This window comes from Pan troglodytes, chromosome 1, assembly GCF_028858775.2.
Source record: "Pan troglodytes isolate AG18354 chromosome 1, NHGRI_mPanTro3-v2.0_pri, whole genome shotgun sequence".
NCBI classification, from domain to species: domain Eukaryota; kingdom Metazoa; phylum Chordata; class Mammalia; order Primates; family Hominidae; genus Pan; species Pan troglodytes.
This window is the reverse complement of record NC_072398.2, coordinates 218836297-218860758: the sequence shown is the minus strand read 5'-3', so window position 1 is coordinate 218860758 and position 24462 is coordinate 218836297. Positions and strand designations below refer to the sequence as shown.

Below are 24462 nucleotides of genomic sequence, written 5' to 3'. Positions count from 1 at the left end.
ATGTCAGAAGGTGAAGCCTTTGTCAGTACTTGAAGAGTTTGAGAAGCTCATGATCAGATGATTTACTCAGGGACAGGATGTAAGCCATGAATCCTAAGTCCTTCCCCAGATGGTTGGTTTGGAAGCCCGCCAACTGTGATTTGCAGGTTTTTGCTTTTGTTTTTGTTTTTTTTGAGATGGAATCTCACTCTGTCACCCAGGGTGGAGTGCAATGGTGCAGTCTTGGCTCACTGCAATGTCCGCCTCCCTTGTTCAAGCAATTCTCCTGCCTCAGCCTCCCAAGCAGCTGGGATTACAGGCATGCCCCAACACACCTGGCTAATTTATATATATGTATATATTTTTTAGTAGAGATGGGGTTTCACCATGTTGGCCAGGCTGGTCTCGATCTCCTGACTTCGTGATCCACCCGCCTGGGCCTCCCAAAGTGCTGGGATTACAGGCATGAGCTACCGCACCTGGCCCATTTTGATAATTTTGATGGGGCCAAAGATTTCCCCAACATTAATCATTTTAGGTTTTGTTTTTCTCTCTAATGTCAGCAACAGAGTGAGAGTTCCCTGTCTCACACTCAGGACAAAGAAGGTCACATACTGGTAAATTCCATCAGTGTTTGTGAGGGTGGAAGTCAAGAATTCAATCATTAATGCCCTCCACAAGCAGAGATGGAGTGGTAGTAATATGTGACCTTCCTAGTCCTGAGTGGAAGACAGGGAAGGGTTCAACCTATTCCTGAGATTAGACAGAAAAGCAAAACCGGAAAATATTATGGTTGGGAGTTCTTTGGTGACATCAAAATCATCAAAATGAGTTCTTGACTTCCACCCTAATTACAGTGCTTTCAGTTTCATGATTGGATATCTGATTCAATCCATTATTCTGCAGAAAGCCAAAACTTCAATCAGGCTTAACTGGGTGGAATTCGGAAATCCAATCAGGCATCACTTTCTGATAGGAATCTGGAAGTTGATAAAGGAGGTGGGATTAGGAAAGTCCAAGAAAGTTGCTGGGAGCCGTGGCTCACGCTTGTAATCCCAGCGCTTTGGGAGGCTGAGGAGGAGGGTGGGTCATGAGGTCAGGAGTTCCCAAGACCAGCCTGGCCAATATGGTGAAACACCATCTCTGTTAAAAATACAAAATTAGCTAGGTGTGGTGGCGCATGCCTGTAATTCCGGCTACTTTGGAGGCTGAGACAGGAGAATCACTTAAATCCAGGAGGTGGAGGTTGCGGTGAGCCGAGATCACGCCATTTTACTCCAAACTGGGCAACAAGAGCGAAACTCCATCTCAAAAAAACAGAAAGGTCCAAGAAAGCTTGTGAACATCCACAGAAGAGACCCCAAGCTGTGGTACCTGGAGTTATTGCTTGATTCTCCAAGAGGTCCGAGCAGACTGCAAAGTGAGTGCAGATCTGGTAAGTCAGGGACCTTCACAAGGGCACTCCTATGACCCACAGTCAGCCAGTAGAGATGGCGACATGAAGGCCAAGGTGGCACAGAGAATTTTCCTGCATGTTTTTCAGATGAACAGATGTAGGCTTTGATTTTTTTCTCTAATGCAGTTTTATCTCTTCACTCCGAATATTTTATTTGTGTTTAGTTTATGTCATTTCAAATTTTTTTTTTTTTTTTTTCTGAGATGGAGTCTTGCTCTGTCAACCAGGCTGGAGTGCAATGATGAGGTCTCGGCTCACTGCAACCTCCGCCTCCTAGGTTCAAGCAATTCTCCTGCCTCAGCCTCCTGAGTAGCTGGGATTACAGGTGCCCACCACCATGCCCGGCTAATTTTTGTATTTTTAGTAGAGACAGGGTTTCACCATGTTGGCCAGGCTGGTCTCAAACACCTGACCTCGTGATCTGCCCACCTAGGCCTCTCAAAGTGCTGGGATTATAGGTGTGAGCCACCATGCCCAGCTTCAGAGTTCCGAATCAAGCAGTTGAAAAATAATGCAATTGACTGAAGTCTTTTTTTTTTTTTTTTCTTTGAGACATTGTCTTCCTGCGTCATTCTTGGTGGAATGCAGTATTGTGATCTCAACTCACTGCAACCTCTGCCTTCTGGGCTCAAGCCATCCTCCCTACTCAGAAGTTCTAGCCTTCTGAATAGCTGGAATTCAGGCATGCACCAGTATAACCGGCTAATTTTTTTGTTTTTGTTTTTTTCTTTTTTTTTTTTTTGAGAGAGAGTCTCACTCTGTTGCCCAGGTTCGAGTGCAGAGGCATGATCTTGGCTCACTGCAACTTCTGCTTCCCGGGTTCAAGTGATTCTCCTGCTTCAGCCTCCCAAGTAGCTGGGACTGTGGGTGTGTGCCACCACACCTGGCTAATTTTTGTATTTTTAATAGAGATAGGGTTTCACTATGTTGGCCAGGCTGGTCTTAAACTCCCAAACTCAGGCGATCTGCCCGCCTCAGTCTCACAAAGTGCTGAGATTACAGGTGTGAGCCACCGTGCCAGGCCTATTATTATTATTTTTTATAGTGATGGGGTCTTGGTTTGTTACCTAGGCTGGTCTGGGACACCTAGATTCAAGCAAACCTCCCACTTTGCCTTCTAAAGTCTTGGGATTACAGGCATGAGCCAACATGACTGGTCTCATACACCATTTTCAAGAATGGAGTCTTTGTTCTGAATGTGGGATCCATTTGTTTCTCTAGACTCCATTCCAAAGTGGGTAATATTTTATTTATTTATTTATTTTATTAAGACAGAGTCTTGCTGTTCTGCCCAGGCTGGGGGTACAGTGGCAGAGTCTCAGATCACTGTAACTTCTGCTTCCCAGACACAAGCCATCCTTCCACCTCAGCCTGCAGAGCAGCTGGGACTACAGGTGTGCGTCATCACATCCATCTATTTTTTGTATTTTTTTGGAGAGACAGGATCTCACTATGTAGCCCAGGCTGGTCAGCAACTCCAGGGCTTAAGTGATTGTTCTGCCTTGGCTTGCCAAAGTGTTGGAATTACAGCTGTGAGCCTCCATGTGTGGCCCCTCATTACTCTTTTGAAAGTGAACATAATGGTGTCTAATTAAAAATACCCCTTTAGTCTCTCCCAGCCAAGTTCACTGTGGGAACTGAGACTGTAGGCTGTTTGGGGCCACAGGAGACTCCCATTACCATTGTTTTATTGTTTTATTTTGTTTTTTTTTTTTTTTGAGACTGAGTCTCGCTCTATTGCCCAGGCTGGAGTGCAGTGGCACTGTCTCAGCTCACTGCAACCTCCGCCTCCTGGGTTCAAGTGATTCTTGTGCCTCAGCCTCCCGAGTAGCTGGAGTTACAGGCACCTGCCACCATGCCAGGCTACTTTTTGTATTTTTAGTAAAGACTGGGTTTCACCTTGTTGGCCAGGCTGGTCTCTAACTCCTGACATCAAGTGAGCCGCCCGCCTTGGCCTCCAAAGTGCTGGGACTACAGTTGTGAGCCACCAAGCCCAGCCACATGACCATTGTTTTAGATCCTTAAATTGAGAAGACATTTTTTCTCAAAAAAGGAGCTGAGCTTTGAAGATTCTTGGTAACACTTCCCAGAGCTAATAGAGTTGGGTGGAGCAATTAATGAAAATTCATGGAGTAGGAGTGATCTTGCCCATTCCTTGGAGGTTGGGAGACACTCTTCTTGGTACCAGAAGGGCAGAACTATGTCTCTGTGGCCAATTATTGCAGAGTCGAATTCGGGTAAACTAAGGACTCTTTCACACCTGCCAGAGTAGTGACTTTTGGCCCAGGAGAAGTCAGGGTGTGAGAGGACTGGCCTGATAAGTTTGTCTTTTCTCTGGATTTGTTTTCTTGCAGATTTATCAGGATGAGCCTACAGGCCCCACGCAGACTCCTGGAGCTGGCAGGGCAGAGCCTGCTGAGGGACCAGGCCTTGGCCATCTCCGTCCTGGATGAGCTGCCCAGGGAGCTCTTCCCCCCACTGTTCGTGGAGGCCTTCACTAGCAGACGCTGCGATGTTCTGAGGGTGATGGTGCAGGCCTGGCCCTTCCCCTGCCTCCCTCTGGGGTCCCTGATGAAGACGCCTGATCTGGAGATCTTACATTATGTAGTGGATGGGATTGATTGCCTGCTTGCCCAAAAGGTTCGCCCCAGGTGAGGTGACCCAGGTGGGGAGGGCCCAGGTGTCCAGGGACTAAACAGCTGGGTCAGACAAATTGGGAACCTGGGGTGGCCCAGGGGCTTCTGATGGTGCCAGTGAGAAAGCTGGGAAAGTTCTTGGCTATTGCCCAGCTCCTCTGGGAAAGGACTGCTCACCATACAGGGTCCACTGGGGAAACAGGAACCTGCCTGCTCCCAGTGGAAGGTAAAGGCACTAGAAGTGGGTACCAGGCAGAATCCAAGGGGGAAAGGGATGGAGAAGAGACAGAAGGAGGGACACTGAGTATAAAAGCAGCTGAAGTCCTTGATATGGAGTGAAAGCCCGGGTCAGGGGTGGGTCCTTGCCTATGTTCTGAGCTTTTCCCCTATGTTACTCACAGGAGGTGGAAACTTCAAGTGCTGGAATTGCGGGATGTTGATGAGAATTTTTGGACCATATGGTCTGGAGCCAGGCCCCTGTCCTGCTCCCCAGAGGCCATGAGTAAGAGGCAGACAGTGGAGGACTGTCCAAGGACAGGAGAGAAGCAGCCCTTGAAGGTGTTCATGGATGTTTGCCTCAAGGAAAAATTCATGGATGAAGATCTGAGCTTCTTCTCTGGGTGGGTCCAGCACAGAAGAGGTTCAGTACACCTGTGCTGTACTAAGGTGGTGAATTATTCAATGAGCATTCTAAATTTCAGAAACATATTGGAAACAGTATACCCAGACAGTATCCAAGTGTTGGAAATTTGGAACGTGTGCTGGCCGTGTATGATAGTAGACTTTAGCCGTTACCTGAGCCAGATGAGGAATCTTCGCAAACTCTTCATCTCCGATGGCTGTCGTTACCTGCTAAGCTCTGACAGCCAAGAACGGTTAGTTGCTGAATTCAGCTCTGTGTTCCTCAGGCTGGAGTACCTCCAGATGCTTTATATAAGAAGGGTCTGCTTCTTCAGAGGCTACCTGGACCAGCTGATCAGGTGAGGAAGGATGGTGAGCTTTCTCTGGGGGCCATAGCACAGCCTTTTTTTGTTACAATAAACACCAATCAGCATCTACTGTGTGCCAGCCACTGGAGATGTCTAGGGAAGGGGACACTAGAATGCATTGTCCTGTTTGGTGCTCTATATCCTGAAGTGGGTATCACAGGATCGCTCCAGTAAGGGCAGAGGGATGACCTGGGGTAGAAGCTACAGAGAGGGACATCGTGTAGGGAGCTGGTTAGTGGAGGGTTCAGCTCTAGTGAGGGTGAATTCCTTTTAGGAATTCCTTGTTAGGAAGTGTGTTTAAAGTTAATATGATAAATATGAATAGCTTTTGTGAATTCCTTGTTAGGAAGTGTGTTTAAAGTTAATATGATCAAAAAGAGGCAACAGAGGGGAGGGTGTAAAAGAAGAGAAAGTGCACCAAACCTGTGCGTTTCACAGAGGAAGCTCTGTCCTCACAGCTTAGTGAACATGAATGATCCCCTCTCTGATTCCCTGTCTGTAAAAGGTTGTTTTGAACTCCAGGAAAGGTAATTGACATGGGAAATGCGTGCTTCTGGGATGGAGGTGAGGGAGTAGTCACGAGAGTGGTACAAAGTGACAGGTGGTTTGCAGATGTGGCCATGTCAGGGAGCCTCTGAAAGCAGGTAGCCCTAGCTGATGTCCCTAGACCTTGCTCAGGTCAGTTCTTCGGGCATCTCTTCCACTGGGCTCCTGTGGCCCAGAGATGAAGCTTTCTGCTGGAAGATGAAGAAAAGAGGCTTTAGAGATTTTATGGCCTTGAACCAATCACACCAGTGACGGTGAAAGGACTGAGCCTAAAATGGGACTGCCTCTGAATGATCCAAGTCCTCATCAGGCAGCACCTTGCAGGAGGACCATGATTAGATGATGAGAACAAACTTGTGTTTGGGCAAAACAGGCTCTTCCCTTGACGTTATTTTCTACCATCGTCCTCTAACTGGTGCCATTGCCCAGTACTAACTTCTTGCTCTCCCCAGGTGCCTCAGGAGCCCGTTGGAGACATTGGCATTAACTTATGGCTTCCTAGAAGAAGAGGACTTGAAATGGCTGCCCTGGTACCCAAGTCTCAGTCAACTGAAGCAGCTGAATCTGAGTCATGGTGCACTGCGCTTCATCCGTCTTGAGCCCCTCCGAGCTCTGCTAGAGAAAGTTGCTGCCACTCTTCAGACCCTCTTCTTAGTGGACTGTGGGATTGGGTACTCCAAACTCAGGGTCATCCTGCCTGCCCTGAGCCGCTGCTCCAACCTCACCACTTTCTGCTTTCACGGCAATGACACGTCCATGGATGCTCTGAAGGACCTGCTGCGCCATACAGGCAGGCTGAGCAATTTGAGCCTGGAAACATATCCTGCCCCTCGGGAGAGTCTTGACAACAGGGGTCGTGTCATTTCGGAGCTCCTCACCCCACTTCAGGCTGAGCTGATGCGTATACTGAGGGAAGTAAGGGAGCCCAAAAGGATCTTCTTTGGTCCCGTCTCCTGCCCTTGCTGTGGCACGTCGCCCATTGAGTAACTGGAGTTCAATTTTTGCTTGTGGGGAAGGCCTGCCTAGTGGGGTGGAGGTATAAAAAGCTTTTTCTCCAGGCACTTGGAAACTAAAATCTGGGACATGGATGTCTTTTATTTTTCTTTTTCCTTATTTTACAATTTTACAGTTTTTATTTAAAAATTTGAGACAGGGTTTCCCTATGTTGTCCAGGCTGGTCTCAAAGTCTTACGCTTAAGGGAGCCCCCTGCTTGGCCTCCCAAGATTCTGGGATTACAGGCATAAGCAGCTGTGCCGGGTCTATAGGTGCATTATAAAGGGAGCAGAGAAACCTCTGTTTCAGGCATGTGCTTTCTGTGAGTGGAAAACAAAAAAACAAAAAATCCCAGCAGGGGGCAGCACTGGGGGAAAAAGTTGAATGGAGTCAATGAGACTCAGGGATCTGTGTCCTAGACAGTCAGAAATAGAAAGCTGAAGTTCTAGAGTGAGGGAGTTATCTCAGCAAGGATGGATACAAAGAAACGTCGGAAGTAGAGGGAACCTAAATGGAAACTCTCTGCTGTCCTTCATGATTGATTAGCCTGTTTCAGCAATTTATACATCAGAAATCTTTAGTTCCTGATGAATTAAAAAAAGAGGTACTAGTTCATCTGTGATTTAGGTTCATCTGCAGGAAATAAAGGAATCAAAATAAACTTCATTTTGTTGTTGTGGTTTTTTTTCTTTTTTTCTTTTTTTGTTTTGTTTTAGACGGAGATTCGCTCTTGTTGCCCAGGCTGGAGTGAAATGGCGCGATCTTGGCTCACCACACCCTCCGCCTCCTGGGTTCAAGCGATTTTCCTGCCTCAGCCTCCCAAGTAGCTGGGATCACAGGCATGCACCACCATGCCCAGCTAATTTTCTATTTTTATTAGAAACGGCATTTCTCCATGTTGATCAGGCTGGTCTCGAACTCCTGACCTCAGGTAATCTGCCCACCTTGGCCTCACAAAGTGCTAGGATTACAGGCATGAGCCACTGAGCGTGACCTGTTTTGTTTGTTTGTTTGTTTGTTTTGTTTATTTGACGGAGTCTTGCTTGGTCACCTAGGCTGGAGTGCAGTGGTGTGATCTTGGCTCACTGCAACCTCCAACTCCCAGGTTCAAGGGAATTTGTGTTTTTAGTAGAGACGGGGTTTCACGATGTTGGCCTGACTGGTCTCAAACTCCTAACCTCAAGTGACCTCAAGGAAGCCTCCCAAAGTGCTAGGATTACAGGCGTGAACCACCGTGCCCAGCCTAAACTTTGATTAATTTATGCCCATTCTTTACCTCTCCAGTCATCTCTTCCTTACTTTCTCCTGTGGTTATTTACTGGGTTCATCCACAAAAGATGCATGCCTGGGACCTGGAACATTCTATGTGGGCAGTGATGATGAACCATTGAGTCAACCCTCTTCTTGTCAGGGGCCCTCACTGCTCCCCAGATACTGAGACCCTGCTCACTCCTAATGGGCAGATCTGGGAGAATCTGTTCCTCATCATTGGCCATGTCAGGAAAGGGCTTCACTGCACAAGGTGCGGCCCCCTGCCTTGGGAGGGAATGGCCATAGTGTGTACTAGCGGGAGCCTCATGGCATCACCAACCCTTGCCTGTCCTCATGGTGGCTAGTGGGTTTTACTGAATTAACATAATTGTGTGTAGTAAAGATGTCCAATTTCTCTTAGAAAAATGCTAAAATCATTTAGGTAGATAACACTTTCTAAGTATTTCTAGCCCACATCAGTATGCATCCTTTTGGAAACTAACTCATTTCAATGAGACATCTTCCTGTAACACCTCCCTTCTCTCCTTATCAGAAAACGGGAAAACCAGGGCACTGACCTGTCCTCATGGTGACTAGTGGGGTTTACTGAATTAAAGTGATTGTGTCCAGTAAAGATATCCAATTTCTCTTAGAATAATGCTAAAATCATTTAGGTGGATAATACATTCTAAATATTTCCAGCCCATATTAATGGAAATATACATCCTTTTGGAAACTAACTCATTTCAATGAGAGATCTTCCTATCACACCTCCCTTCTCTCCTTATCAAAAAGCAGGAAAACCTGGGCTTGACCTGGCTAGCGCTCCTACACTGCCATGAGAATCCCTTTGGGACTTTCCCCATTTGGGACTGGCAGCACTCTCGTGGTTTACTAAAACTTAGGTAAACCTGGGCTTAAGCCACCACCTGGAGCCAAGAAGGAAGCAGCAACCTAGTGGTGAAGATTCACTAAGGGAATGTATTCAGTCCAAACCAAAGCAAGCCAGACAGAGAAAACTGGAGTAAATCATTCTTCCTTCAGTGCAAAAATACAGATCTATATCTACAACAAACTAGAGCAAACAGGAAACCATGACTTCCCCAAAATGACAAAGCAGAAATCTAGTGGGTGACTCTAATGTGATGGCTATTTGTCAGCTCTCTAACCAATCACTGAAAATCGCAGGTTTTCAAACTTGTATTTTAGTTCCAGAAATACAGATGCAGGTTTGTTCTATAGATAATAGACAAACTATCAGATAATAATTTTGGTAGTTTTTGTTTGTTTGTTTTTTGAGGCGGCGTCTCACTCTGTCACCCAGGCTGGAGTGTAGTGGCATGCTCTCAGCTCACTGCAACCTCTGCCTCCCAGAGTCAAGCAATTCTCCTGCCTCGGCCTCCCAAGTAGCTGAGACTACAGACTTGCATTACCACGCCAGGCTAAGTTTTTGCATTTTTAGTAGAGACAGGGTTTCACCATGTTGGACATGGAGAACTCCTGACCTCAAATGATGCACCTGCCTCAGTGCTGGGATTAGAGGTGTGAGCCACCATGTCCAGCCAGTTTCGGTAGTTTTTTGATACCCACTCCCCTTCCACCCTCCACTCTCCAGCAGTCCCGGGCGTCTATTGTTCCCATTATTATGTCACGTATACTTAATATTTGGCTCCCATTTATAAGTGAGAACATGTGGTGTTTGGTTTTCTGTGCCTGCTTTAGTTTGCTTAGCATAACGGCTTCTAGCTCCATCCGTGTTGCAGCAAAAGGAGGATGAGGACTTAATGAAAGGGCATTATCTTGTTCTTGTTTCAGGCTGTGCAGGTTTCCATGGTGTATCTGTACCATATTTTGTTAATCCAGTCCACCACTGATGGGCATTCCAGTGGATTCCACATCTTTGCTGTTGTGAATAGTGCTGCGATGAGCATCCACATGTGACCACTCCCACTCAACATGTGCTAGAGTCTCACGTTACTGGAGTGTCTATATTACCCGGGCTGGTCCAGAACGGCCAGGCTCAGGCAGGGCTCCAATCTTAGCCTTACAAAGTATTGGGATTACAGGCATGAGCCACCACACATGGCTCTATTTTATTATAACATATATTTCTAGGCAGGGTGTGGTGGCTCACGCCTGTAATCCCAGCAATTTGGGAGGCCGAGGCGGGTGGATCACGAGGTCAAGAGATGGAGACCAACCTGGCCAACATGGTGAAACCCCGTCTCTACTAAAAATACAAAAATTAGCTAGGCATGGTGGCACGTGCCTGTAATCCCAGCTACTCAGGAGGCTGAGTCAAGGAGAATCGCTTGAACCCGGGAGGCGGAGATTGCAGTGAGCTGAGATCATGCTGCTGCACTGCAGCCTGGGCAAAGAGTGAGACTCCCTCTCAAAAAAAAAAAAAGCTGTAATTCTATAGGCCAAGCAAGGTGGCTCACGCCTGTAATTCCAGCACTTTGGGAGGCCGATGTGGGTGGATTGCTTGAACCAAGCAGTTCTAGCCTGGGCAACAAAGCAAAATCCTGTCTCTACTTAAAAAGGAAAAAAAAGATATATTTCTGTAGCTTATGGCCTGTAGGCTCGCCATGCCTCAGGCTCGAAAGTGCAGCTTTCAGAAAAGATCCTTCACTGGTATTTCCAGGGAGGAAGTGATGAGGCAGGAATTTATGCTGAGTGGGTTGGCCAAGTATACACACTCAACAGGTCATGAAATGGGCTATGAGTATTCTTGAAGGGGGCCTAACACATGCATACTGAATAAACATACATGTGGCTTATGTCCCATGTTCACTTTGGGGTGGAGACTTCACATTTCTTTTTCTTTTTGAGACAGAGTCTTGCTCTGTCACCCAGGCTGGACTGCAATGGCACCGTATCAGCTCACTGCATCCTCCACCTACCAGGTTCAAGCGATTCTCCTGTGTCAGCCAAGTAGCTGAGACTACAGGTACATGCCACCACACCTGGCTACTTTTTTTTTTTTTTTTGAGATGGAGTCTCGCTCTGTCGCCCAGGCTGGAGTGCAGTGGTGCAATCTCCGCTCACTGCAAGCTCCACTTCCCGAGTTCACGCCATTCTCCTTCCTCAGCCTCCCCAGCAGCTGGGACTACAGGCACACGCCACCATGCCCAGCCAATTTTTGTATTTTTAGTAGAGACGGGGTTTCTCTGTGTTAATCAGGATTGTCTCGATCTCCTGACCTTGTGATCTGCCCGCCTCGGCCTCCCAAAGTGCTGGGATTACAGGCATGAGCCACCGCACCTGGCCCACTTTTTCTATTTCTAGTAGCGATAGGGTTTCACTATGTTGGCCAGGCTGGTCTGGAACGCCTGACCTCAGGTGATCTGCCGCCTCGGTCTCCCAGAGTGTTCCAAAGTGCTGGGATTACAGGCGTGAGCCACCGTGCTGCGCCGAGACTTCATGTTTCAATGCATTGCAGCTAGACCCCCCATATCAAATGGTGCATCAGGGACATGAAGACGCTCACGTGCTAAGTCTCTTTCAAGTGGCCAGATGCAGTCAATGCTCAGAGGCCTCTCATCAGCAGAAAGTTATTGGAATCAATCTCTTGTCCAATCAAAGCTGGAGTCATGGCTTGTGGAACAGGGGGTCAGTTAGTCAGAATCTGGGATGGATGAGCTGCAGTCATTTCAATATTGCTTATCTTAGGGCCTGTGCTTGTTCAGCTGCTAGAGAGAGAAAAACCCTGTGGCAGTTAGAATATAGTTCATTCAGCTGGGCACGGTGGCTCTTGCCTGTAATCCCAGCACTTTGGGAGGCTGAGGTGGGTGGATAACAAGGTCAGCAGGTCAAGACCAGCCTGGCCAACATGGTGAAACCCTGTCTGTACTGAAAATACAAAAAATTAGCTGGGTGTGGTGGCATGCACCTGTAATCCCAGCTACTCGGGAGGCTGAGGCAGGAGAATTGCTTGAGCCTGGGAGGCAGAGGTTGCAGTGAGCCAAGATCATGCCACTGCACTTCAGCCTGGACTACAAAGCGAGACGCTGCCTCAAAAAAAAAAAAAAAAGTATATAGTTCATTTTTTAAGGGTAGGGGCCCTTGACTTAACCCTTGCCTGGTAAGACCTTAGGTCCTGTATATAACTTGGTATCTTATTACCCTAAATAGTCAATTCAGTCAGCCTTATAATCTCTATTTTAACATGAATGCTGGTCAGTTTTTGTGTCTCAACCATGAAAGGAAGGAAGTAAAATGAGATGTGTCTAACCTCCCATCCCGCCATGGCCAGGAACTCAGTTTTAAAGATTTCTCTGGGTACACTTGGCCGAGAGGGAATCTGTTCAGTTCATAGGGGGAGCTTAGGATTTTATTTTTAGTTTTCAGAACGAGGGATGAATAATCATGGAGGCTTCTGCTGGGAGGGAAAAAGTAGAAAAAATGCATTAATTTCACTCTTCCTGTATGCCAGGCCCTATGCCAAGCCCTTAAGTTGCCCCAACTCGTTCGATTCTACCAGGGTCACACAAGTGGTGGACATCATCATCCTCATTTTTCAGGAAAACTGAGGCTCTCGCCCAAGGTCCCTGCCCAACAACACCAGGCCCTGAGTTCTCAGCATGGTCCTCACTCAGATACTCTTTGTGTAGGGTTTCTTACCTGAGTCCTCAGCAGGGTCCTCACCTGGATGCCGTTTGTGTAGGGTTTCTCACCTGAGTCCTCAGCAGGGTCCTCACTCGGATGTCCTTTGTGTAGGGTTTCTCACCTGAGTCCCCAGCAGGGTCCTCACTCGGATGTCCTTTTTGTAGGGTTTCTCATCTGAGTCCTGAGCAGGGTCCTCACTCGGATGTCCTTCGTGTAGGATTTCTCACCTGAGTCCCCAGCAGGGTCCTCACTCAGATGCCCTTTGTGTAGGGTTTCTCACCATAGGGAAAGTCACTCATCACCCACAGGCACTTGACTATTATCTGCCCTCTAAGGATGTGCGATTCCAAAACACGCTTGCTCTGAGAAAAACCAGGGCCGTATCATTTTCCCCGCCAAACCGGAAAGGAGCCAAGAGATCAAAGGATGACTCAGATGAGCCCAACTTGGCAAATAATGAGTTGATTAGGATTCACATGCAGGGCACTCCAGGGCAGCAGCAGCACAGCCCCAAAGATCTGTGCCACCTCCTGTCTCTAAACTGCTTTTAAGTGAATTTTCTGGCTCTTTGTCCACTGATTTTGAGCAATCAGCCTCTTCTGCTTGGTAGGTTCTCAGATACTGTCTGGGATGTTTGGGTTCTCGGGGACACCTGCTTCTTGGCTGGGCACAAGAGACTTGGCTTCCTACCTGGCCTTCAGGGTTCAGGCAGGGGACATGCACCCTTAAGTAACCTGATGGGACCTGTCACACCAGAATTCTATACACTTGAAGTGGGGCCGGCCTCTCCACACCTGTGGTTACTTCTCATCAGGTGGGATGAGAGACTGAGGAAAGAAATAAGACACAGAGACAAAGTATAGAGAAAGAAATTGGGCCCAGGGGACCGGCACTCAGCATACAGAGGACCTGCACTGGCACTGGTCTCTGAGTTCTCTCAGTTTTTATTGATTACTGTTTTCACTATCTCATCAAGGGGAATGTGGCAGGAGAACAGGGTGATAGTGGGGAGAAGGTCAGCAAGAAAACATGTGAGCAAAGGAATCTGTGTCACAAATAAGTTCAAGGGAAGGTTCTATGCCTGGATGTGCACATAGGCCAGATTTATGCTTTTCTCCACCCAAACATCTCAATGGAGTAAAGAGTAACAAAGCAGCATTGCTCCCAACATGTCCCACCTCCTGCCACAAGGCGGTTTTTCTCCTATCTCAGAATGGAACAAATGTACAATCCGGTTTTATACCAAGACATTGCATTCCCAGGGGCAGGCAGGAGACAGAGGCCTTCCTCTTATCTCAGCTGCAAGAGGCCTTCCTCTTTTACTAATCCTCCTCAGCACAGACCCTTCACGGGTGTCGGGCTTGGGGACGGTCAGGTCTTTCCCATCCCATGAGGTCATATTTCAGACTATCACATGGGGAGAAACCTTGGACAATACCTGGCTTTCCAGGGCAGAGATCCCTGCAGCTTTCCACAGTGCATTGTGCCCCTGGTTACTTGAGAATGAAGAATGGCGATGACTTTTATCAAGCACACTGCCTGTAAATATTTTGTAAACAAGGCACATCCTGCACAGCCCTAGATCCCTTAAACCTCGATTCCATACAACACATGTTTCTGTGAGCTCAAGGTTGGGGCTAAAGTTACAAATTAACAGTATCTCAGGGCAAAGGAGTTGTTCAGGGTACAGATAAAAATGAAATTTCTTATGTCTTCCTTTTCTACATAGACACAGTAACCATCTGATCTCTCTTTCTTTTCCCTACATATCCCCCTTTTCTTTTTGAGAAATCCGCCATCATCATCATGGCCCGTTCTCACTGGTCGCTCTCTCTTTGGAGCTGCTGGATACACCTGTAGACTAACAACAGACAAAACAGATATACCAGGATTAATATGAAATTACAATAGTTGAACTTCTGATGGTTTTAACCCAAGTGACAGGGTTAAGATTTGTGAGGCCATCAGCAACTTTCACGATTGCCTCAGTTTCTGGCACGAAATTTAAATGGGCTTTTGATGCCTCAAAAATTTGTTCTTTTAATTTTGAAATATCTAAAGTATGATTATCTTCTCTTCCTTATAGATGACATCTAACCATGGCTCCATATTGATGGAACTTCAAATAACTCTCTAGTAAATTACTTTCTATAATACCCTTAAATAAAAATGGAGAAGCTGGGATGCAGATCAATGCAGACTTAGGTACAGAGTTGGTGGAAACTAGGGCTGCCATATCCAGTTTACACCCCAACCCTATATATCAGCAAATCCCTTGGAGTAAGGAAAATATTTCCGAGGAGGGGTTTCACATGAAGTTCAGAAAATTCTGGCATTTGAAGTAGTCCAAATGACATTTGGACCATTTTTAGGAAAGTATACCATTTTACTAAGTGATAACATGGGGTGAGATTTGCTTTCTAAGTTAAGGTGATGCGTAAAGCTTTCTTTGGAGGGAGAGAAAACCCTAGAGTTTCCTGACCTTCCTTAACCTGAACTGCTTGGTTCCCTAGAAGCAGAAATTGATCATATTGGAACCCAAACTCATACCAACCTTGACCTTCATGAAGTACTCAAGTGTTTCTGCTCTTCTTCCTCATGTGATGTAGAAAGTATTAAAAGTGATGAGTTTAGGCCGGGCACGGTGGTTCACGCCTGTAATCCCATCACTTTCAGAGGCCGAGGTGGGTGGATCACCAGTGGTCAGGAGTTCCAGACCAGCCTGGGCAACACGGTGAAACTCTCTCTCTACTAAAAATACAAAAATTAGCTGTACATGGTGACCTGCGCCTGTAATTCCAGCTAACTGGGAGACTGAGGCAGGAGAATCACTTGAACAGGGAGGCGGAGTTTGCAGTGAGCCAAGATCATGCCATTGCACTCCAGCCTGGAAAACAAGAGTGAAACTCCATCTCAAAAAAAAAAATGAATAAATAAATACATTATAAATAAATAAATAAATAAATGCTTTAAAGAAAAAAGAAATAAACTTCACCTACAAGTTTCATGTGCAATTGAATACCTGTTAAATTTTGATGTGAACCAGACAGGCATGGTGGCTCATGCCTGTAATCCCAGCACTGTGGGAGGCCGAGGTGGCTAGATCATGAGGTCAGGAGATCGAGGTCATCCTAGCTAACACGGTGAAACCACGTCTTTACTAAAAATACAAAAAATTAGCCGGGCATAGTGACATGAACCTGTAGTCCCAGCTATTCAGGAGGCTAAGGCAGGAGAATAGCTTGAACTGGGGAGGCAGAGGTTGCAGTGAGCTGAGATCATGCCACTGCACTCCAGCCTGGTGACAGAGTGAGACTGTTTCAAAATGAATAAATAAATAAATAAAAATATTTTGATGTGAACCAACATTCTTCAACTTGTAGACTAATGTCCTACAAAATCCTTTTCTTGTCACCTTCAAATCTCTATTTCAAATGCTACACTCTGCATACCTCTATCACTTTTTTGCTGTTTTCTGATGATGGAGAAGACCATACATGTGTGTGTGGCATCAGAACTACTGACTCCTCCTATTGATGTTTAAAATATTCTATTACACAAACCTGGGTTTATACTTTTTGTTGATAGATTTTATGCCAAAAATGTAGAAGAAAAATGCCAAGCAGGAAATACTATCACTTCTGAAGATGAACTCATAGAGATGGAAATTCTTTCAGAATTTAGTTTTCCAGCTTTTTTGGGGTTTTTTGTTGTTGTTTTGTTTTTGTTTGTTTGTTTGTTTGTTTTGAGATGGAGTCTCTCTCTGTCACCAGGTTGGAGTGCAGTGGCATGATGTTGGCTCACTGCAACCTCCTCCTCCTGGGTCCAAGCGATTCTCCTGTCTCAGCCTCTTGAGTAGCTAGGACTACGGGTGGGCGCCACCATGCCCAGCTAATTTTTGTATTTTTAGTAGTGATGGGGTTTCACCATGTTGGCTAGGATGGTCTCAATCTTTTGACCTTGTGATCTGTCTGCCTTGGCCTCCCGAAGGGCTGGGATTATAGGCATGAGCCACAACGGCGACTGGCCTTCTTTTTTTTTTTGAGATGGAGTCTCACTCTGCTGCCCCGGTTGGAGTGCAGTGGTGAGATCTCAGCTCACTGTAACCTCCGACTCCGTAGTTGAAATGATTCTCTTGTCTCAGTCTTCTAAGTAGCTGGGATTACAGGCCTGTGCCACCATGCCTGGCTAATTTTTATATTTTTTAGTAGAGATGGGGTTTCACTATGTTAGCCAAGATGGTCTCCATCTTCTGACTTCGTGATCTGCCTGATTTGGCCTCCCAGAGTGCTGGATTACAGACATGAGCCACTGCTCCCAGCCTATCTTTCCTGTTTTAAAAATTGGTTAATTCTGTTGCGTTTATTTTAGAGTTTATATCAGAACAATTTACAGTAAGATACACCCCTACTAGAGCTTGTCATATAGTCAAAGACAAAGTAGTTAGTACTTTTACAAATAGTAGATATGCCTTTGGAGTGATTCATAATTTTAAAATATTGTGTAAACTATGAGAATTTCTCACTTCTAGTGGAAGCACATTAAACATAGACCACGAGTGAACAAGGTTTTGTCCTGAAAGGACTTTTGTTTGTGTGTGTGTGTGTGTGTGTGTGTGAGACAGAGCCTCACTCTTTCACCTAGGCTGGAGTGCAGTGGTGCAATCTCAGCTCACTGCAACCTCCACCTCCCAGGTCCAAGTGATTCTCCTGCCTCAGCCTCCTGAGTAGCTGGGGTTACAGGCACACATCACCATACCTAGCTAATTTTTTTGTATGTTTAGTAGAGAAGGTGTTTCACTGTTTCACCGGTGAGCCACTGCAACTGGCCAACATCTCTTTACGATAAAACTCTCTACAAAAACCTCAGAATAATAAAGAGTATTTTTCACACACCCACAGCCAACATCATACTGAATGGAGAAATTGAAAGCCTTTTTTTTCTGTGATCTGGAGCAAGACAGCAAAAGTTCTTAAAAAAATATCAGCAAACTAAGTGCAACAGTGCATTAGAAAGTAATATATAGGCCAGGTGTGGTGAATACCACCTGTAATCCCAGCACTTTGGGAGGCCAAGGTGGGTGGATCACCTGAAGTCGGGAGTTTGAGACCAGCCTGACCAAAATGGAGAAAACCCATCTCTACTAAAAATACAAAATTAGCCAGGTGTGGTGGTGGGTGCCTGTAATCCAAGCTACTCAGGAGGCTGAGGCAGGAGAATCCCTTGAACCCAGGAGGCAGATGTTGCAGTCAGCCGAGATCACGCCATTGCACTCCAGCCTGGGCAGCAAGAGTGAAACTGCGTCTTAAAAAGAAAAAAAAAAAAAGGAAAAGAAAGTAATATATAATGGCCATTCCAGGAATGCCAGACAATCTCAGAAAAATCTATGCGTAATTCACCACACTAACAAACTAAAGGAGGAAAAAGCAAGGCTCCTACAAAATGCAGAAAAGAATTGCAGAAAAATCAAAGTAAATGTATAATAACATATTTTGGAAAATGAAATGTTATATATTAAAAATTTGCATTAAACATCAGATGTAATGGATAAACATTAGCTCCCTTCCTACTGAGATATGAAACAAGGTAAGACGCTCAGCAACTTAGGATTTAGAGGCACATAGGTATTTTGGTCAGTAGGAAAGATTCCAGATCCAGATTGATTAATTTAGGTTCAAATCTGGCTCGGTGGCCAATGGCTGTGTGATCTTATCCAACTTACTTAACCTCTGGGCCCCAGCTAACTCACCCATGAAAAGGAATAATCACAAGATTGACTTCACAGAGTGCTATGAGTTAATCTATTTAAGTACTTCAAGCTGGATTTGACATAGGGCAAGCAATACTTTTATTCTTATTATATTTGAAAGATATATTAGTTAAAAATTTGGTAAGAGACCAAGGTCTATAGTTAAGTTGATTATAAGCCTTCATTCACCCTGTTGTTCTGAAAATCTTAATTACAACAAGGACGGACAAGATGGCTCATGCCCGTAGTACCAGCACTTTGGGAGGCTGAGGTGGGTGGATCACCTGAGATCAAGAGTTCGAGACCAGCCTGGCCAATATGGTGAAACCCCATCCTAAAAAAAATACAAAAAATAGCCAGGCATGGTGGCGGGCGCCTGTAATCCCAGGTAGAGTGGAGGCTGAGGCAAGAGAATCACTCAAACACAGGAGGTGGAGGTTGCAGTGAATCGAGATCATGTCATTACACTCCAGCAGCATGGCAACAGAGTGAGACTCCATCTCCAAAAAAAAAAAAAAAAGAAAAGAAAGAAAATTAACTATAGCAGCATGTTCATTCACTCTCCAGTGTCCATGACTGGACAATTAATTGTCAGGCCGTCTTCTGTAGCACCATACACTATAGCATACATGTGGATTAAAATAAATACACATATGAAATGCCAGTATATATTCTATATACTTTCCATATACTTATATCCTATAAGGTCACATCCAAATTCAAGGTTGGTCAAAGAGTAGAGTGGCTATCTATGGAAAGGGGAGTGGAAATGAATCATGGTAATAGAAGGAAATAGATATAGATATCGATATGAATAGATGGACATACACACATCTAGCTGTAAGAAAGAGGAATGTCATGGACCAATCATAACAGTGAGCCAGGTAAAAAGGCTACAATTCTTGTGATTGTCTGTCTGTTTTCAGGATGGGTTGTAGCTTACCATTTTAGAAAGGCTGATGCCACAGTCATAGCAAATAAATGATTATAAAATGTGTTTCCTTTCTGGGGCATCTCTGGAGAAATCTCCAATGGTAGCAAACCTCAGTGTACTAGGCAAGTGATCACACACGTAAAATTTTACAGATTCAATGGCACTACCATTAATTTCATTATCCTTGGTATTCTGCAAAGGTATTCAAGAACAAATGGTATCTTGAAACTAAAATTAGCTAAACTAACAAAGAAAACTGGATTATTATTATTAATATTTTTTTGAGACTGAGTCTCTGTTGCTCAGGCTGGAGTACAGTGGTGCTATGTCAGCTCACTGCAAAATCCACCTCCCAGGTTCAAGAGATCCTCCTGCCTCAGCCTCCTGAGTAGCTGGAATTACAGGCGCACACCACCACACCCAGGTAATTTTTGTACTTTTAGCAGAAACAGGATTTCACCATGTTGGCCAGGTTGGTCTCGAACCCCTGACCTCGTGATCTGCCTGCCTCAGCCTCCTAAAGGGCTGGGATTATAGATGTGAGCCACCACACCCAGATGAATCTTTTTTCTTTTCTCAAAAGATAGTGTAATAATATTGGCTTCTATGCACTTAGGACAGTGAGCCCATCATTCAGTAACAATGTGACTCAGTACTGCAAGACCTTGATGCAGTATTTGAAAGACTATTTCCAGTAGGTGAAGGAGGCTTTCAGTGATGCTTAGACCTTCATGCCCTAGCGTTTGGAGATTGCATCCTTTAGAAATGACGCCAAGGGAAATCTGCGCATGAGCAGCAATGGATGGGACCATACCAGATGACTTAAACTTAAAGATATCCGAGGAAAAGCCTTCCCTAGAAGCAGACATCATCACCTGGTAGACAGCTTTTCCAAGACAATGGAACAAGACTCCATTTGATCTTCTTCCATTGACTGAGACTTGGTTTTGTATTAACACAAAATTATCAAACCTATATTCTATGTTGCTAGGTAGTTCCACCACTCAAACCAAACACTTTCTAAGATCTTCTGTTCAAAATGTAGCCACTCGCACTAACCAAAGCAATTGCTGGCTATGGAGTCATTTAGATGAAAGGGAAGGATCATAGCTAATACTACAACCTGCTTTCATCACAGTTGGCTAGCAATTGAGGATGCTACATTCATGATAAGATTTGTAATTTTGGCATGATTTTATTACAGGACCATCAGGTTCCTATGCCTGCTGCACAGTAGCTGACCAATATTCTGAGACAGCAGGCTTTGCAGCAGAGTTTAATGATCACAGGGTGGTTGAATGATAAGCTAGGAGGAGATCCTCAAATTCATCTCCCCAAGGAGTACTGAGGGTTTCCAGTGGATCCCAGATAGCAAGCGGCTGGAAAGTTGGTGTAGCAGTAAGAGGTATGAAGTCATCAGGATGTTGAAACTGCATTCTTTGGTGAGTTGGTGCCTTGCAGGGCCCTTCAGATCACCTGGCATCAGTAGTTTCACTGACATGCAGAACCTGAAAGAATATGTCAAATGAAAAAGTTAATGCTTCACAATGCTTAAATTGTTGTCTGCAGGGCAGTTAAGGGGAACTGTAATTTAAGGTCTACATGATTTTGGGACAGTAGGCTGCCAGCAACCATGAGGGAGCAGTTCAAGCTGACCTCATGATGAATGCTGAATGAGCTGCAAGCTTGCTTTATTTTTGTTTCTCCCCCTCCCTTCTTCACTGATTAAATTCATAAAGTTTATATGTATGGTTTCAATTTCTTTCAGAGAAGCCTTAACCTAAGCCCTGAGACCACTGACACCCGCAGTAGCACCTCTCTTCCACCAGAATGAGCGTATAACCTGCTACCTTAGGTGATATAAAACCCACAAGACCATTCCATACATGGAGCTTTTTATTCTTATTTTGTAGGGATGACTTCTCTGTTTTTATAAAGCTATTTTAACTATAAAGCATTTTTAAAATATTGATGTGGCCAAAGATCTCCCAACAACACTACTCTCAGGTTTTATTTTTCTGTCTAATGTCCGGAACAGAGCAACCCCTTCCCTGCCTCACACTCAGGGCTATGAAGGTGACATATCAGTAAAATTCCATCAGTGCTTGTGGAGTTCGTGAATGAAGGCATTCTTTTTTTTTTTTTTTTTTTTTTGTTGTTGTTGTTGTTGACAGAGTCTCCCTCTGTCACCCAGTCTGGAGGGCTGTGTGCAATCTCGGCTCACTGCAAACTCAGCCTCCTGGGTTCAAGCAATTCTCCCACCTCAGCCTCCCAAGTATCTGGATTACAGGCAGCCGCCATCATGCCCGGCTAATTTTGTATTTTTGTAGAGACAGGGTTTCACCATATTGGCCAAGCTGGTCTTGAACTCCTGACCTCAGGTGATCCGCCTGTCTTGGCCTCCCAAAGTGCTGGGATTACAGGCATGAGCCAACTCAGCTGGCCTTAAATGAATCAATTCTTGACTTCCACTCTATCCCTAATGCTGTCAATTTCTTGATTCATGAAATGAATTTGGGTAGGTGATATGAATGGATATTTGGTTCAATCCATTAATCTGCGGAAAGCCAAAAACCCAATCAGGATTAGCTGGGTGGAACTTCAGAAATGCAATCAGATATTGCTTTTTGATTGGAAGCTAGCAGTGCATACGTGGAAGGGCGTGGGTGGGAGTTGTGATTAGAAAGGTCAATAAAAGCTTCTAAAGACCCACAGGAGAGACCCAAAGTCTTCAAGCCTGGAGTTCCTGCTTGGTTCTTCCTGAGGTCTGAACACCCTGCAAACTGAGTCCAGATCTGGTAAGTCACTAATTTCTGTAAGGACACTCCCATCTGACCTACAGTCAGCCGATGTAGAATGATGACAGTGCAGCCTACGACGGCACAGAACTATATCCTGTCTTTTTTTCTTTTTTTCATAAGAACAGTTTCAAGTTTTGATCTTTTTATTCTAAATGCAGTTTTGTCTTTATTTCAAAAATGTTGATTGTGCTTTTCTTTACGTCATTTCAGAATTCTTGTTGGGAGCCATTTTGTGAAGAGAGGAAGACTGAGCTGTTTTGGCTGCATTTCTGGCCTCGAGCTGCAGTCAGCTTCTCCACGTAGAACCCGGCAGTAGGAGACTTAGAATCGAATCTCTTCTCCCTCCCGCCTCCTGTTTTTGGCTTTTTGAGAAACCTTATCATCCAACACAATGGCCAGCAACGTTACCAACAAGATGGATCCTCACTCCATGAACTCCCGTGTGTTCATTGGGAATCTCAACACTCTTGTTGTCAAGAAATCGGATGTGGAGGCGATCTTTTCCAAGTATGGCAAAATTGCAGGCTGCTCTGTTCATAAGGGCTTTGCCTTCGTTCAATATGATAAGGAGAAAAATGCCCGGGCTGCTGTAGCAGGAGAGGATGGCAGAATGATTGCTGACCAAGTTGTAGATATTAACCTGGCTGCAGAGCCAAAAGTGAATCGAGGAAACGCAGGTGTGAAACGATCAGCAGCGGAGATGTACGGCTCCTCTTTTGACTTGGACTATGGCTTTCAACGGCATTATTATGATGGGATGTACAGTTTCCCAGCACGTGTACCTCCTCCTCCTCCCATTGCTCTGGCTGTAGTGCCCTCGAAACGTCAGCGCGTATCAGGAAACACCTCACGAAGGGGCAAAAGTGGCTTCAATTCTAAGAGTGGAAAGCGGGGATCTTCCAAGTCTGGAAAGCTGAAAGGAGATGACCTTCAGGCCATTAAGCAGGAGTTGACCCAGATAAAACAGAAAGTGGATTCTCTCCTGGAAAACCTGGAAAAAAATGAAAAGGAACAGAGCAAACAAGAGGTAGAGGTGAAAAATGCTAAGTCAGAAGAGGAGCAGAGCAGTAGCTCCATGAAGAACGATGAGACACATGTGAAGATGGAGTCTGAGGGGGGTGCAGAAGACTCTGCTGAGGAGGGGGACCCACTGGATGATGATGATAATGAAGATCAGGGGGACAACCAGCTTCATTTGATCAAGAATAATGTAAAAGAGGCTGAGGAAGGAGAGGATGACAGAGACAGCACCAATGGCCAGGATGACTCTTAAGCACATAGTGGGGTTGAGAAATCTTATCCCATTGTTTCTTTACCTAGGAGCTTGTCTAACAACAAATTTTTCACCAGATCCTCTCCCTTAGTATCTTCAGCACATGCTTACTGTTCTCCCCATCCTTGTCCTTCCCACATTCATTAATTCATATTGCCCTGCGCCTAGTCCCATTTTCACTTCCCTTGACACCCCTAGTAGTTTTCCTAAGTCTTACCCTGTAATTTTTGCTTTTAATTTTGACACCTCTTTATGACTTAACAGTAAAAAGGACGTATGGTTTTTATCAACTGTCTCCAAAATAATTTCTTGTTATGCAGGGAATACGGTTCTTTTCTTTCATACATAAGTTCAGTAGTTGCTTCCCTAACTGCAAAGGCAATCTCATTGAGTTGAGTAGCTCCTGAAAGCAGCTTGGAGTTACAAGTATGTGTGTTACACCCCATATTAGTGTGCTGTGTGGGGCAGTTCAACAAAAATCTAACAATGTATTTTTGTGAATGAGAGTTGGCAGGCATGTCAAATGCATCCTCAGAAACATAATTGGTGTTATAGTCTTCAAACGTGTTTTCTAAAGTTGATACTGTGGGTTCTTTTTGTGAACAGCTTGATGTTTGGGACCTTTTTCCTCAAAATAAACAAGTCCTTATTAAACCAGCAATTTAAAGAAAAAAAATTCTTGGTGGGAGCAGTGACCCATGCCTGTAACTACAACACTTTGGGAGGCCAAGGCGGGAGGATCATTTGAGCCCAGGGGTTCGAGACCAACCTGGGCAACATGGCAAAACCCTATCTTTACAAAACATTTGTTTTGAGGGGTGGGATGGAGTTTCACTCTGTTACCCAGGCTGGAATGGAGTGGCACAATCTCAGCTCACTCCAACATCCACCTCCCAGGCTCAAGCAATTCTCATGCCTCAGCCTCCTGAGTAGCTGGGATTATAGCCACCCGCCACCATGCACAGCTCATTTTTATATTTTTGGTAGAGACGGCGGTTCACCATGTTGGCCAGGCTGGTCTCGAACTCCTAACCTCAAGTGATCCACGTGCCTTGGCCTCCCAAAGGGCTGAGATTACACCAGTGAGCCACCAATGCCCTGCCTCTTTTTTAAAAAATTAGACGGGCATGGTTGAAGAGGAGCAGCCCCTCCACACCTGTGGGTATATCGCATCAGGTGGGACGAGAGACTGAGAAAAGAAATAAGACACAAAGTATGGAGAAAGAACAGTGGGCCCAGGGGACTG

The 24462-nt window shown here is 45.2% G+C and overlaps 2 protein-coding genes across 2 annotated transcripts; both read left to right on the top strand.

The window, feature by feature from the left end:
* The first annotated feature begins 3799 nt into the window (after positions 1-3799).
* On the top strand, positions 3800-6594 carry LOC129135344 (PRAME family member 18-like). Its single transcript, XM_024355194.3, has 3 exons — positions 3800-4086; positions 4473-5051; positions 6059-6594. Exons 1-3 carry the CDS (start codon positions 3800-3802, stop codon positions 6591-6593), a joined length of 1401 nt encoding a protein of 466 aa, XP_024210962.2. The 3' UTR covers position 6594.
* Positions 6595-22319: 15725 nt separating this feature from the next.
* On the top strand, positions 22320-23624 carry LOC129143334 (heterogeneous nuclear ribonucleoprotein C-like 2). The gene has a single exon (XM_054679345.2). The coding sequence runs from the start codon at positions 22335-22337 to the stop codon at positions 23214-23216; it is 882 nt and encodes a 293-aa protein (XP_054535320.1). The 5' UTR covers positions 22320-22334; the 3' UTR covers positions 23217-23624.
* Positions 23625-24462: the final 838 nt, after the last annotated feature.